General features: G+C 38.1%; 1 protein-coding gene across 2 annotated transcripts in view; it reads left to right on the forward strand.

Annotated features, from left to right (window-relative positions):
* FARS2 (phenylalanyl-tRNA synthetase 2, mitochondrial) overlaps positions 1–14,862 on the forward strand; it is a 485,157-nt gene that overhangs the window by 255,641 nt on the left and 214,654 nt on the right. For both annotated transcript variants that reach the window (XM_023512333.1, XM_023512334.1), the window contains one exon: positions 8,991–9,151. In XM_023512333.1, the coding sequence (XP_023368101.1) occupies positions 8,991–9,151 (161 nt within the window). The remainder of the gene's footprint in view (positions 1–8,990; positions 9,152–14,862) is intronic.

Consider the following 14,862-nt stretch of genomic DNA (forward strand, 5'->3'; position numbering starts at 1 on the left):
AAAAAAAAAAAAAAAAAAAAATTAACATTGTCTTCTAATCCATGAACACAGAATGTTTCATTTATTAGTCTTTTTAAGTTTCTTTTTTGTTGTGTTTTATTTTTTTATTCCAGAATGTTATAAGGGTACACAGTACACACGTTTGGCTACATAGTTTGCTTTTGTATATTTTATGTCAAAGCTATAATTGTGCCCTTCATCCAGAAAGTATGCAATGTACCCACTGGGAAAGGAATTTACCTATCCCTTCACGTCCCTCTCACCCTCTTAATTTCACTGGGTTTTGCTTCCTTATGAGCACAACGTACTGCTGATCAACTAGTATTATTTGGGTATTTATTTTTCCATTCTTGCAATACTTCACTTAGGATAAGTGTCTCCAATTCCACTCAGGTTGTTACAAAAGATAGTAGACCATCACCTGAATAATATTCTACAGTATAAATATACCACATTTTATCAATCCATTTATGAATTGATGGGCACTTAGGTTGCTTCACATCTTTGCACTTGTGAATTGTGCTGCTAAAAACATTCAAGTGCAAGTGTCTTTTTCCTTTGGGTAAATACCCAGTAGTGGGATTGCTGGATCAAATGGTAGGTCTGCTTTAAGTTCTCTGAGGAAGCTCCATACTCTTTTCCATACTTCGCAGTCCCACCAACAGTGCACAGGTGTTTCCTTCTCTCCACATCCCTGCCATGATCCTCTGCTATCAGACTTTATGATCTACATTAATATCTCAGTGTAGTTTTGGTTTACATTTCCCTGATCATTAGAGACACTGAGCATTTTCTCATGTGCTTTTTGGCCATTAGTCTGTCTTCCTTAGCAAAGTTTTCATTTATATCTTTTTGCCTACTTTTTAATGGGGGTATTTGATCTTTTATTGATTTGCATGGGTTCTTTGTAGATTCTAGTTATTGGTTCTTTATGAGATGTGTAAAATGCAAACATCTTCTCCCATTCTGTAGGTTATCTATTTGCTTAATTGATTGTGTCCTTGGCTATACAGAAACTTTTTAACTTGATCGGGTCCCATTTATTTATTTATTTATTTAACCATGGCTGTGTACATTAATACAGTCATGGGGTACAATGTAATGTTTTTATATACAATTTGAAATATTTTCATCACACTGGTTAACATGTCATTTTCTTAGTTATTGTGTTAAGACATTTATATTCTACATTTAGAAAGACTCACATGTACCCTTATAAGATGAACCATAGGCGTGATCCCACCAATCACCCTCCCTCCACCTATCTCCCCCCTCCCTTCCCCTCCCTCTTCCCTTTCCCCATATTTTTGGGCTATAATTGGGTTACAGCTTTCCAAGTGCCTATCAATCCATGGATGATCGTGGTATATGTACACCATGGAATACTATGCAGCCCTAAAGAAGGATGGAGACCTTTACCTCCTTCGTGTTTACATGGATGGAGCTGGAACATATTCTTCTTAGCAAAGTATCTCAAGAATGGAAGAAAAAGTATCCAATGTACTCAGCCCTACTATGAAACTAACTTACAGCTTTTATTTTTGTTGTTATTGTGATGCTTTTGGGTTCTTCTTCATAAATTCCTTGCCTAGGCCAGTATCTATAAAAATTTTTTTAACATGTTCTTCTAGAATTCTTGACTCTCATGTCTTAGGTTTAAGTCTATAACCTATCATGGACTAATTTTTGTGAGTTGGGAAAGGTATAGGTCCTGTTTCAGTCTTTTATATGTAGCTATCCAGTTTTTCCATACCATTTATTGAATAGGGACTTTTGACTCTTTTCTCCAATGTTTTTTTTTTTTTTTTTTTTGCAGTTTTTGTCCGGGGCTGGGTTTGAACACACCACCTTTGGCATATGGGGCCAATGCCCTACTCCTTTGAGCCACAGGCGCTGCCCTCTCCAGTGTATGTTTTTCTTTGTTTTGTCAAAGATCAGATGGCAATATGAAGAGGGCTTGATATCTGTTCTGATCCATAGGTATGTGTCTCTTATTTTTATGCAAATATTATCCTATTTTGTTTACTATAGTCTTGTAGAATGTAGTATAGCCTGAAGTCTAATAAAGTGATTCCTCCAGATTTCACCACATAATAAGAAGCAAAAACAAAGACCATATTATTCTCTCAATAAATGCAGAAAAAGTATTTGACAAAATACGGCACCCTTTTTTGATAAAAACATTTAAGAAAATTGGCATGGAAGAGACATAGCACAAACTCATGAAAGCTATGTATGACAAACACACAGCCAATATCACACTAAAAGAAAAAAATTCAAAGCATTGCTGGTTAGAACTAGAACCAGACAAGGTTGCCCACTATCACCATTTCTATTCAACATAGTGCCAGAAGTATTAGGCAGAGCGCTTAGACAAGAGAAGGATATCAAGTGTATCTAAATGGGGAAACAAGGAGCATCAAACTATTGCTCTTTGATCACAATGTGATTTTATACCTAAAAGCTCCCAAAGACTCAATAAAAAGACTCCTAGAATTGATAAATAAACATAGTAATGTCTCAGGATATAAAATCAATGTGCACAAATTAGTAGCCTTCATATACACCAACAACACTCAAGTTGAAAATCAAATCCAAGATACGGTACCCTTCACAGTGGCATCAAAGAAAATGAAATACCTAGGAATATATTTAACAAAGGAGGTGAAAGACCTCTATCAGGAGAGTGAAACGCTGGGAAAAGAAATTACAGGACACATAAGCAGATGAAAGAACATATCATGCCCATGGATTGGCATTATCAACACTGGTAAATTGTCTCTACTATCCAAAGTGATTTGCAGATTCCATGCAACACCCATTAAAATTCCAGCAACTTATTTTGCAGATGTTGAAAAAAGTACTTCTGTGCTTCAAATCAAGTCATAAATGACCCTGAATAGCCAATGCAATCTTATATCATAAGAACAAATCTGCCTTCTTTAATTTCTTTCAGTAACATTTTATGGTTTTCTGTGTACTAGTCTTTCCAGTGCTAAGTTACATTTATTCCTAAGTACTTTGGTCTTTTTGATGTTTTGTAAATGGAATTGTTTTCTTAATTTCCTTTTCTGATTGTTCATTGTTAGTGTACAGAAATGTGACTGATTTTTGTGTGTTGATTTTTTTTATCATGCAGCTTCACTGAATTTATTAGTTCAAATGTGTTCTATAAATTTTATATAAAATTATCTCAGATAGAGCTAATTTTATTTCTTCCTTTCTAGTAGGGATGTCTTTGATTTCTTTTTCTCGCCCAGGTTCTCTGGGTAGAGCTTCCAGTACTACAATGCACAGAAGCGGTGATAGTGATCATTCTTGTCTCATTCTTGATCTTAGGCAAAACGCTGTCAACTTTTCACCACTGAGTGCGATATTGGCCGGGGGGGGGGTTCATATTTGGGCTTTATTTAGATCAGGAAATTCCCTTGTATTCCTAATTGATAGAGTATTTTTATCATGAAATGGCATTGCATTTTGTCAAGTGTTTTCATTGCATCAATTGAGATCATTGTGGGTCTTTTTTTTCCTTTATGCTATTAATGTGGTATATTCTGCTGATTGATTTTTATATTTTGAACTGTCTTAGCTTCCATTTCTGGGATAAATCCCATTTGATCATGGCATGTAATCCTTTTAATATGCTGCCAAATCTGGTTGTCTTGTAATTTGTTGAGGATTTCTATATCTTTGTTCATAAGGGATATTAGTCCGTGGTTTTCTCTCTCTTTTTAAAAAGCCTCATTCTTCTTAGAAAGATCTGGGGTTTTCTTCTAGTGAGCCCCTCTGAAATTGTATTTTACTTGAAAATTCTATTATATCTCATTTTATTCATCTCTCTTCGTTCTATGTTATAACTTCTGAGAAAAAAGTATCTGCTGAGAATTTCTTTTTTTTTTTTTTTTAAACAAGTGAGCCAGTGGTACCCACTGCCAATTATTAGTTTATGGTAAGGGTTAATAAGGCAGAACTGTATAAAGAAGCCAAGAAAGCAGAACATTGTTAATATGTTGATACTCTGACACCTTTACTTTTCATTCATGGCAGCAGGCACAGCAAAATTCAAATTCAATTTTATATTTCATCCCTAAAAAAGGGTTGTGTTTGGGTTCCTGCTTGTAGGCTGGTGCAAATTTTGTTCTGAAACAAGGATTTTACTTAGTCCCCAAAATGTTAAAGAGATCATTGATGGAGAATTATAGATAAAGGAGGAAATGTCCTTCCAGACTTCTCAGGAGAAAATGGGAGTAAACTTCTCACAGTAGTAACTTCTTTGAATAGTCATGAGCAAGTAGGTCTGACTTAATGTAAACACCACTTGCATTCCAGTTTATTCTAAACCTTCTAAATTAATTCTAAACCTTCTAATTATTCTAATTATTCTAAACCTTCTAAATTAAATTAATTCTAAAAAAGAATTAATCTGAAAAGCCAGTTTTCTTAGAAGTAAAAGGATAATCACTCAAATGGATGACACTATTTAACATTTTTTTTCCCCTAAAATTACTGGCCTTGACTTTATGTCAGCACTGGCTGGCATAATGTAATGGTGTATGTACCCCTTTCCCCAGGGGCTCAAGGTCATTGTACACCTTGTTGAAGACCTACAGGCTGCATGTGCCTTGGTGTGACTTGGTTGCTTATGTATAGACCTTAGTTTCATATTCAACCCTGGCCGTTCTTAGCCCTTTCTCAGATTGGTGACATGTGCCTTTCCTGCATGACACCGCAGGACTAAGCACTTTGGAGATGGAGGCTTGAGAAGCATCTCCACCTCATCTCCAGTGACTTCCACAGACAATGCAGATGTCCTATGCCTTTGGAGGTCCAGCATTGAGTAATCGCATTCATTTTTAGTCTTTCCACAGTGCTCTTTGCTCTCCGCCCAGACCTTACCCACAGTATTGCCATACTCGCTTTGGAGATGTTCCTTGCCCTCAGAGTCTTCATGTTGGAGGTAGACAAGAGGCCACGTGCAGAACCTCCATGCTTGGGGCTCTCCTTTGCTCTCTGCAGCTGTAGGGGAAGAGCCTGGAGAGCCAGATTCTGCTTAGAATGACTGTCCTGTGGGATTAGGATCTTTTAGGTTCTATGTCTCCCCTATTCACACTAGTGACTTCTCACTGTCCTCTTTTGACATTCTCTTCCTTCTCCTCCTCCAATTCCTTTTCTTTTAAAAAAACTTTCCCATTTGTGGACTTTTCTCTTGTATTCTTTGCTTATATTTGTAAGCTGGCTTTCTTGGAAACAACTTCAGCATAAACACAGAACGTTTTCCTGCTTGGGATGCTCGATCATGCACAGAATCACATTACTCCAAATACTGAACTGTTTCCCATCCTGAATACTCTGCTAATTGAGGATGTTCCTCTGCAGTCAGTTCTCTGCTTTGGTGACTCTAGTTTTGGAATAAGGGGAAAAAAATACAGCCTTAAAGCCCTGTCAGCCCTTGAGTATCTGACCACAAATTATAGCTGAGGAGTGCCAAAGACCTGGAAATTATACCTGCCTTGGCTGACAATATCTTTAAGTGTCTATTTATTTATAGCTCACTTTCTTCCATAAAGAACTTGAAGTGCCTTATAAAAGTACATACAAGAGGATAAAATAAATAGTTGAGATAATCAGAGAAAAGAGGAAATACAGATAAGAAAATAAAACTAGGGCAAGAGTCATGCAGAAAAATGTCTCGTGAGCACTCGTGCAGTGGTAGAGGTGACTTGCAAGTTTGTCTCTAAGATTCCATGGGGCCAAAGTAAACAGTGAATTATGATCCGTTATTTAACACATCCTTAGAATTAAAAGCAATCCAGTTGTTCAGGAGAAAAAAGTTTTTCTATTCCCAAGGCCCAAAGGCATTTTCTGAAATCTGAGATCAATTTATTTCCTGAAGCCTCCTGTGGAAGGCTATGTGATATAGTGACCAATATCCTTAACAGGAGTTCCTGGTGTTGTCTTAATAATGAAGTGGACCAATAGCACAATGCAGGGGTGTAATTCAGAAGAACCAAATCTAAATTCAACCAAAACAAATGTTTTAAAGGTAAAGTTTGATAAAGCTCAGCAAATGGACACCATATCCTTTCTTGTAACCCTTCATGAAATGAAGTGCCTCAAGCACACTTTTTGACCAGAATGAGGTTAGATCAAGGTTGTAGGCAGTGTTAGAGAGCTGGAGTCCAGTTGTTCCCTGCTTCCAACAGAAGCTTTGACACACAAGGTGGTTGGCATTTTAGGTACCTGATGGAATGACCCCTCATTCCCCTTAACATTGAGTTCTCTCAGGTAGAGCCAGTCTCTTCTCTTCAGAAAGGTATCTGCCTGTTCCTACCGACAGCCTCATGGGACCGAGGTCCGAAAATCATGAATATCCCTAGCACTACCATGAACATTTCAGCGTAGTCCCACCAATCACCCCTGAGGCCCGCGAACATTACCAATAAACAGCTCTAGAGCATCTGACTTTCAGCAGTATAGCTTTTTAGTGAGGCTGCTGAGAAAAATAGTCAGAAATGGCATGTGAAGGTAACTGACTATTTTGATCTTTTGAGTAGAATTGTTAGTCAATCTCAATGATGACTTTAATTTTAGACTAATGTTAAGCTTTGTGGAAATAACTGAATGGCAAGACCAACTAGCTGTGGTGGCCGTTTCCGGCGCAAGAAACTTAAGTTTCTACCATCAGCATTACTCCCAGTGTGTACCTCATCTCACGTAGGAAGGCCCAGGCCCCTCCCCTTCCACCTTTTGAAAATGTGGTTTCCAGCTGATGTTCCTTCTGCTAGCTCTTCATCTATTCCATGCAGAAGCTATGCCACATCTGGTTGACAAGGAGGTCTTTCTTGACCCTTGACAACCATTGGTTTATTGTAAGAAACTACCACACTATCTTCCAAAGTGCTAGGTCATTTTGCATTCCCACCCAATAATTTATGAGTTCCGGTTTTAATATGTCATATCTTAATTTTTATTCATTTTGTATATTTTCTAATTTAAATTCACTTGTGATCACTTCTTTGATCATGGGTTATTAACGTCCCAATATGTGAAAGATTTTTCAGCACTCTCAAATTTCAGATTGTTGATTTCTGATTTATTTGCATTTTGGACATAGAATTTTCTTGTACATTTTCCAGTTCTTTTAAATATTTGAAATTTTTTTGATATTCCAGAATATGGTGGTGAATGACCACCTTGAAAAGAACGTGCATTCTGTTGTTGAGTAGATTGTCATGTGCACAATCTCATATGTCATAAACAGTCAGCCTACAACGGTAGTGGAAATTTTTGTAAAGTTCTCCAACAAAGACCAGTGCCTCTCGTTCTTGCTGTAGTTTATAGCCTAATGCCTGTGCTTCTATTCATCTTTATGATTGCCTTGATGTCAAGTAATGACTAAAGGTGCTAATATTTAACTTACAACTTTTTTTTTCTTCTGCATCTTGTACATCTGATCCTATGGCTCCATGGGTGTTTGAGTTCAATCTGGAGTGAATGGGGTCTGTGAACCAATTTTAGGTTCTTTATGTTTTAGAAAGACATTAAGTGCAAAATGAAAACAAGAACAAAATGCTAAACATGGCTTGAAGGGAACCTGCCTTTGTTCCAGATGCCTGCTTTGTACCCCGTCCCTCATTCTGGAATTTCCTACCACCTTTCTTTCCAAATTTCAGATCTAGCTTAGCATACCTCTCTTCTCCTGCCCCAGGAAACAAATTACCTCACACTTAGTGCCCTAAAACAACACAAACTTACTTATGTCACAATTATGTCCTTGCATCAGGAATCTGGGTATGGACTGACAGGGTCCCCTGCTCAGGAGCTTGCTAGGTTGAAATCAAGTTGTTGGAAAGGCTATGCTTTCATCTGGAGCTGGGGTCCACTTCTCACCTCATTTGGGCTGTTGGAAGAATTCTTTCCATCTCATAATAGGAGTGAGATTCCCATTTTCTCACTGACTGCAGGGGCCTCTCAGCTCCCTTAGGCCTTCCTGAGGGACTAGCCATGGGACCCTTACAACATGGCAACCCTCTTCTTCACAGCCAACAAGGAAATTTCTCTGCAATCTTCCAAGGTGGAATCTTGTGTAAAGTGAACCTATCGCAGGCATGAAATCTCATCCTATTTACAGGACCCACCCATACTTAACAGGAGGGGTTTACACAGGGCGTATGCACAGGGGATGGAATCTTAGGGGCCATCTCAGCCTGCCACAGCAGTTCCGTGTATCTGATATTAATCAGGAGTTGGAATTATGTTTCTTTGATGAACTCATTTCATAAGCTTTCCAGAATATGAATTGCTCCCTGCTTTCCTCCCTTCAGGAGTTTGTATCTTCTCTCTTACACTATTTCACGGGTATAAAATAAACCCTTAGAATTCATGGCATTGACTTAATCTGAACAGGGACGCTATACTTTTAGAGTAAGTGGTGCTCAATACACCTTTCACCTTGTCTCACTTGCTCTCTATGCAGTGCTGAGGTAGCACTTACTAAGAAGCAGCATTGCTGTGTTTTAATACAGCCGAGCTTCTTAGAGTGCAGAGACACGCTTCCAGAATAACAGTCCCTATAGCATGTTTTGAATATATCTCCTTATCTAATAAACCAATTTTAGACGGAGACTATCTTTTCTTTCCCCTCCATAATCTGCACATAGTAGGCTAAATGTTGGAATCAGGGCAAGCAAAGAGTACAGAAAAATCCTAAGTGTAAGAAATGGTAACCAGGGCTTAAGAAATCCTGGGATTTAATCAGAAATGCAAGACAATACTATAGTCAGTATGACTTCAGAGTGCTGCTGGGAGGAGTCAGGAGTGTGGAGAGGAAGAAACTTGTACACTGGGCACCCCTGGCACAGCTCCCCCGTGCCTTGCCCCTGGAGGCATCTAATCAACATTACTGATAACTCTCAGGGTGGGTATGCACCTGTCTCATCTTTGTAGATATATTTTTAACACAGTTGCTTTGTTTTGTTTCCTAATTGTAGCTGGTGCTCAAGACCGAATGGGTTGGGCTTTCGGCTTAGGATTAGAGAGGCTGGCCATGATCCTCTACGACATCCCTGACATCCGTCTCTTCTGGAGTGAGGATGAGCGCTTCCTGAAGCAGTTCCGTGTATCTAACATTAATCAGGAGGTGAAGTTTCAGGTAAATGACTTGCAAGAATGAAATAAATAATAATACTAGTGCTTATCAAGGATGGAGAGAATCATGTACTTGAAATGAAAACTGTTGTATCTTTAAGATAATGTGAATTTGAAAGGAAGCTCTTAAACAGAGGTCCATAAACACACAAGGGGTTCTTAAGCCTTCGGAAATTGTATGCGGGAGAAAAAAGATGAGTCATTCTTATTAGTCTAAGCAGAGAGCCAACTTTGGGCCTTGATAATGACAACTTTGTCATTATGAAGTATCTGTCTTTGTCATTGATGATACTTATCTCTTACGTTTCCTTTTTTGTTATAAACATGTTATGTGTATAGACATGTGGCTTTCTCATGATTAGTATTTGCAACATATATCATTTTACTTTTGTTCTGTGTCTTTATATTGATGGAATGTCTCTTATAAACTACATAGAGTTGGGTCTATTTTTTAACCCAGATTTAAAGTCTCTGTTTTCGTATTGGACAGTTGAATATGCCTACATTTAATGTAATTACTTATATTCCTTGGACTTCATTCTATCATCTTTTTATTTCTTTCCCATTTTTCTCAACTATTCTTTTGGAAATTGAGATTTGGTTTGTTTATTTTTGTTTTGCATTCCATTTTATTTCCTCCACTGCTATTTAGTTTTACCACTTTATATGATTACTGTTTACTCAAGGTTACAATATACCTAAGTAACTTATTATACTTTGTCATGAATAGATATTAAACAACTTTGTGAAACATTTAGCAACCTTATAATAGTATAATTTTATTATCCTTTCTATTTTTTGTATTATTGTTGTCACATTTTATTTCCCCATACATTATAATCCCAAGATATATTGTTATATTTACTTCAGTCAGTTGTCTTTTAAAGAAATTAAAACTATATTGTTTTATATTTCCTTTGATAACTACCTCACTGATCATCATTTCTTTTTGCAGATCTTGGTTCTTTTCTGTGCTCATTTCCCTTCATTCTGAAGAACTTTCTTTTCTTATGGCAAAGAATGCATTTTCTCACCTTTTGTTTATCTGAAATGCTTTTGTTTTACCTTTATTTTTCTTACACCTTTTTTTCCATGGATACAGGTGTCTAGGTTGGCAGATACTTTTGCTCTTTTTTTTGTTCACTGGTTTCATTTGTTAAAGTCCCTCTTATAATTGTGTCCCACTCCCAAGAGGTATGCCATACACCATGACCCCCCATCGCCTTCCCTCCTCCCCTCTTGGCACTTGCTGATTCCCCTACCCACCCTTGTATTGGCTCATCTACTGTCTTCATATTAGAATTTAGTACATTGGATTTATGCTTTTCTATTTTTGTGATGCTTTACTAAGAAGAATGTGCTCCAGCTCCATTTAGGTTAATACAAAAGATGTAAAGTTTCCATCTTTTTCACATTTGATTTCCTCTTGACAGTGAGTTGTGGCCCTGCAGCAGAGTCTGGGATGTAAGCATGTGTGATTAGGAGATTGCTCTGCTTTCTACCCAATGGAAGCACCGCTGCCTGTAAGCAAAAATATTATGAAAGGGAATTGGCTGGCAGTGTGGATTAGCTTTGTTTCTCCATTTCCCAATCTGCAACCCTAGCCAATGTTTGGCTGATGAAAGTGATGACAGAAAAGAAGCCATACTCTTGAAAATAGTTTAAAGAGATTTATCCTGAGCCAAATTTGAGGACTATGGCCCAGAACCACACCCAAGAAACCTTAAGCAAGTGGATTTGTTGTGGGATTATAGTTTGTCTTTATGCACTTCTGGAAGACAAGAATTACAGATCAAGTCATGATCAATTACTTGGAAGACATACACTGGTTTGGTCCGAAACGATGGGACATCTCAAAGCAGGGGCCCACAGGTTATAGGAAGGTTTAAGGATTCTTTGGCTGACAATTGGCTGAAAGAATTAAGCTCTCTGTTTAATAGACCAGAAGTCAGTGAAAAGGAATGCTGAGTTAAGATAAGGGTGAATTAATCAGAGACAAACCACAGGACTATGCCTAGACTCAAGTAGTTGTGTATATTGAGGACCTGCAGGTCTGTCTTACGTACCCTTAGGCCCATTAATGAGAACAGAGGACATTTCTAAAACTCTAAGGGGCATGATGAGGCATATCTGATCTCCCTTCTCATGGCTAGCAACTCAGTTTTAGGGATCCTCTTGGCCCAGAGGGGGTCTGGACAATCAGCCTATTGGAAGGAGCTGAAGATTTTATTTTAGTTCACAGAGTTTGGCTTTTTTGTCCTTATTCCACCAAAATTTCTTTGCCAGTAGCAGGCAAGCTTTTCAGCCTACTCGTGTCCCAGTGGTGAAAGCAATCACCAATGTCTGTGTACCCTAGGAGGGCTCTCTGAAATTACATTGATTTAGATTTGTGTCGGGACCTCTTCCACTTTCACACGTAAGATTTTTTTATGTATTTTTTTTATTACAGTGAAAAATACTGATTTTTTTTCCTTTTTTTTAATGGGGGGGAGGATGAACATTTGTATTTGAAACAGAAATGGAACCTCCTATTACTTTGTATTCATGTATTTATGTTTTTTGGTTTCACTTCATGAGGTCTTTAAAAAAAAATTCTACTTTACAAAGTGATCTGTTTATTTTTATTTTAGCATCTGTTCCTTCTAGATTAATTTGAAATAAAGTTGCTTTTAAATGTCCACAAGTGAAACCTAGCTAAGAATGACTCTTTTCCTCCTTCACTTTTTTTATTCATTAAGTTGTTTACTTAATCAGCTAATGTTTCTGAAACATTAACATCGTGCAGAGTACTGTACTCAACACTATGGTGAGCAAATAAAGATGAACAATAGCTACCACAATTAAGTGGCTTAATTTCGGCGGTAAGTGTACTCACAGCAGTCTTGTCTTATGAGGCACAGACGCAGTCAGAAACAGATTCTTCATCTCTTGTATTAATTGTCATTTTTTTTCTCATTCTGCCTTCAAATTTGAAAGCAAATGTATGCATACCTGCACTAAAATAAAATTTATGTGATTGTCTTTGTATAACAAATCTAAGAAATTTGATGGGACTGCATATCCATATTTAGTATATGTTTGTGAAATATTTCATAAGATGTGAATCATAGCAAGCTGTTACCTAATTATTCGCTTATAATTAGTACCTAATCTGGATTTTTTTCCTGATGCTTGTGTATTAAATTATCACAAAAGCTTAAAACACCATTTATTAATTATTTTACAGTTCTAGAGGTCAGAAACCCCAAATCAATCTGACTGGGCTAAAGTCAAGGTATCAGCCAGGCAGGCTCCTTCTGAAGGTCTTGAGGAGAATCCATTTTCTTGCCTTTTCTAGCTTCAGTCCTAGACTCATAGCCCTGCATCACATTACTCTCTCTCTCTGTCCTGTTTTCTTTTTTCACGTTGCTTTCTCTTCTGCTTTTTTGCCTGCCTTCTCTCTGGTCTTTTGCTCCTCTTTTATAAGGATCTTTACAATTGTGTCAGGCCTACCTGGATAATTCAGGATAATTTCTTTATCTCAAAATACCTTTTAAAAAGTGTCCCTTTAATACTTTGATACTGGGGGGCACTGCAGAGTGGGTGTGAAGGCAGAGGTATGTGCACCGAGTTGAAAAGTTCTGTAGCTAAGTTCGTTTCCCCTCTCTGGGTGGGTGGAAGTATGAGGAAAAGTTAAGGAGGGATAGTAATGACCCTACTTGGCCTATTTCGATTTCCTTATTGTTTAGCCTGTGTTTCCCTGGTGAGAACTGGGACCTGGGAGCAGTTGGAAACACACTACACTCTTTATTAACAATCAAGTCATCTGGGTTCTTGTCCTTGCCTTGAGCCTGTAGGTGTAAAATTAATACTCTGATATACAAGGAAATATTTTCTTTTGACTATAAGGCTACATCTTAGTATTTATAGGTTATGGGGATTAGGGCACAGATATCTTTGGTTGGGATTGAGGGGCAATTTTCAGCCTATCATAATCTACCCTCTGACCGCAAAGATCCACTTCTGTCCCATCTGTAAAATACATTCACTCTATGCCAAGGTCCCTCAAAGTATAGCCCATTATAAGATGAACTCAAAGTCCAAAATATCTTCTAAATATCATCATCTCCAGATTGGTATCCATCTCATCATTTAACTATCTAAATCTGGCATGGCTGAGACTGTAGGTATGATTCATTCTAAGGCAACATTCCTCATCATCTAACCACATTATCTGCTCCCAAAATATAATGGATAGAATAGGCATTGGAAAATATCATAGACATTCCCACTCAAAAGGGAAGAAGATGAAAGGGGGGAAAAGGATCACTTGTCCCCAGAAATTTCAAATTCAACTATTAGGTTTCAAGGCCTGGGAGTAATCCTCTGTGACTGTCAGCTTCGCCCTCTGGACCTGTGTATAGTTCTGCTGTCTGGGATATTATTCTTTTTCATTAAACGTCCATGTCTTTGCATCTAACTTGTTTTATCAGCCTTTTTTTTTTCCTGTAGAATTTTGGAGGCCAGATAGCCTTCTTTCTTTCTTTCATCCCTTTCAATTCAAGCTTATGGTGTTTCTGAGACGTACCATTCTCAGGAACCTTGTGGGTCTTTGGTGTACATCACAAGGATTCACTGTGTTATACTCCTCTGCAGATCTCTCTTGAATAAATCATTGATATTTGGGGCTGAGGGGATCCATGAATCACATCCTTAATTTCTTCAAAGAGCTTTCTCTATCACTAAATAAATTGATCTTTTATTTCTTCAGTGGAACTAGCAAAGGATGGTACAGCCACACTCACGGCTTTCTTTCCAGAATGTACTTATTCATAGTGAATCTCCTAGTTTTTGTCTCTTTTGCAATCTGGATGGGCTAAGAATTTTCAAAATTATCTAATCCTGGTTCCTTTATTTCTGAACAGTTCATCTCCCAATCTGTCTGTTCTCTCTTACACTTTAGCAAGAATAAACCAGATTGCATTTTCAATCCTTTGCTTAGAAATCTCTTCAGCTAAATATCTAAATATCTAAGTTTACTGCTTGCAAGTTCTACTTTCCATGTCTAATTCAGCTGTGCTTTCTGGCACTATGTAGTAAGGATTCCCTTGCCTTCAGTTTCCTTTTGCATGTTCCCTCCAGCAGGGCACTGGACATCCATGTCTCTACCATCTGTGTGGTAGTGATGAATTGGATATTTGCAGACAGTGTGGTTTTCTCTACTGTGCTCCTCACTTCTTTCTTGCCTGTCAGTCTAATCTATATTTCTGCAACAGTCTGTTTAAGGCAAACTGGCCCTTTATATCTTAGTGCTCAAAATTTTCTACCCATTAACCAATTCCAAGGCCACTTCCATATGTTTTTGTATTTGTTAGAAGTAGCACCTCACATCCCGATAACAAAATATGTATTAGTTTCTTGTCACTCCTGTAACAAGTTACCACAAACTTAGTGGCTTAAAACCATGTACATTTACTCGTCTTACAGTCCTGGAGTACAGAAATCCATTATCAGTCCATTTGCCAGCATCTAGAGACTGTGCTCAGTCTTTGGCTCCTAACTCCGCATTACATTGCCTTCCCCCTGACTCTGCTTCCCTCCATGAGCACATCAGTTCTCACTTCCCTCCCTGAGCGCATCTCCTCTCACTTCCCTCCATCACCGCATCACCTCTGACTTCCCTCCCTGAGCGCATCGCCTCTCACTTCCCTCCCTGAGCGCATCGCCTCTCACTTC

Source organism: Otolemur garnettii, unplaced genomic scaffold (genome assembly GCF_000181295.1).
Source record: "Otolemur garnettii isolate 467f Iridium unplaced genomic scaffold, OtoGar3 scaffold00026, whole genome shotgun sequence".
In the NCBI taxonomy this organism is placed as follows: Eukaryota; Metazoa; Chordata; class Mammalia; order Primates; family Galagidae; genus Otolemur; species Otolemur garnettii.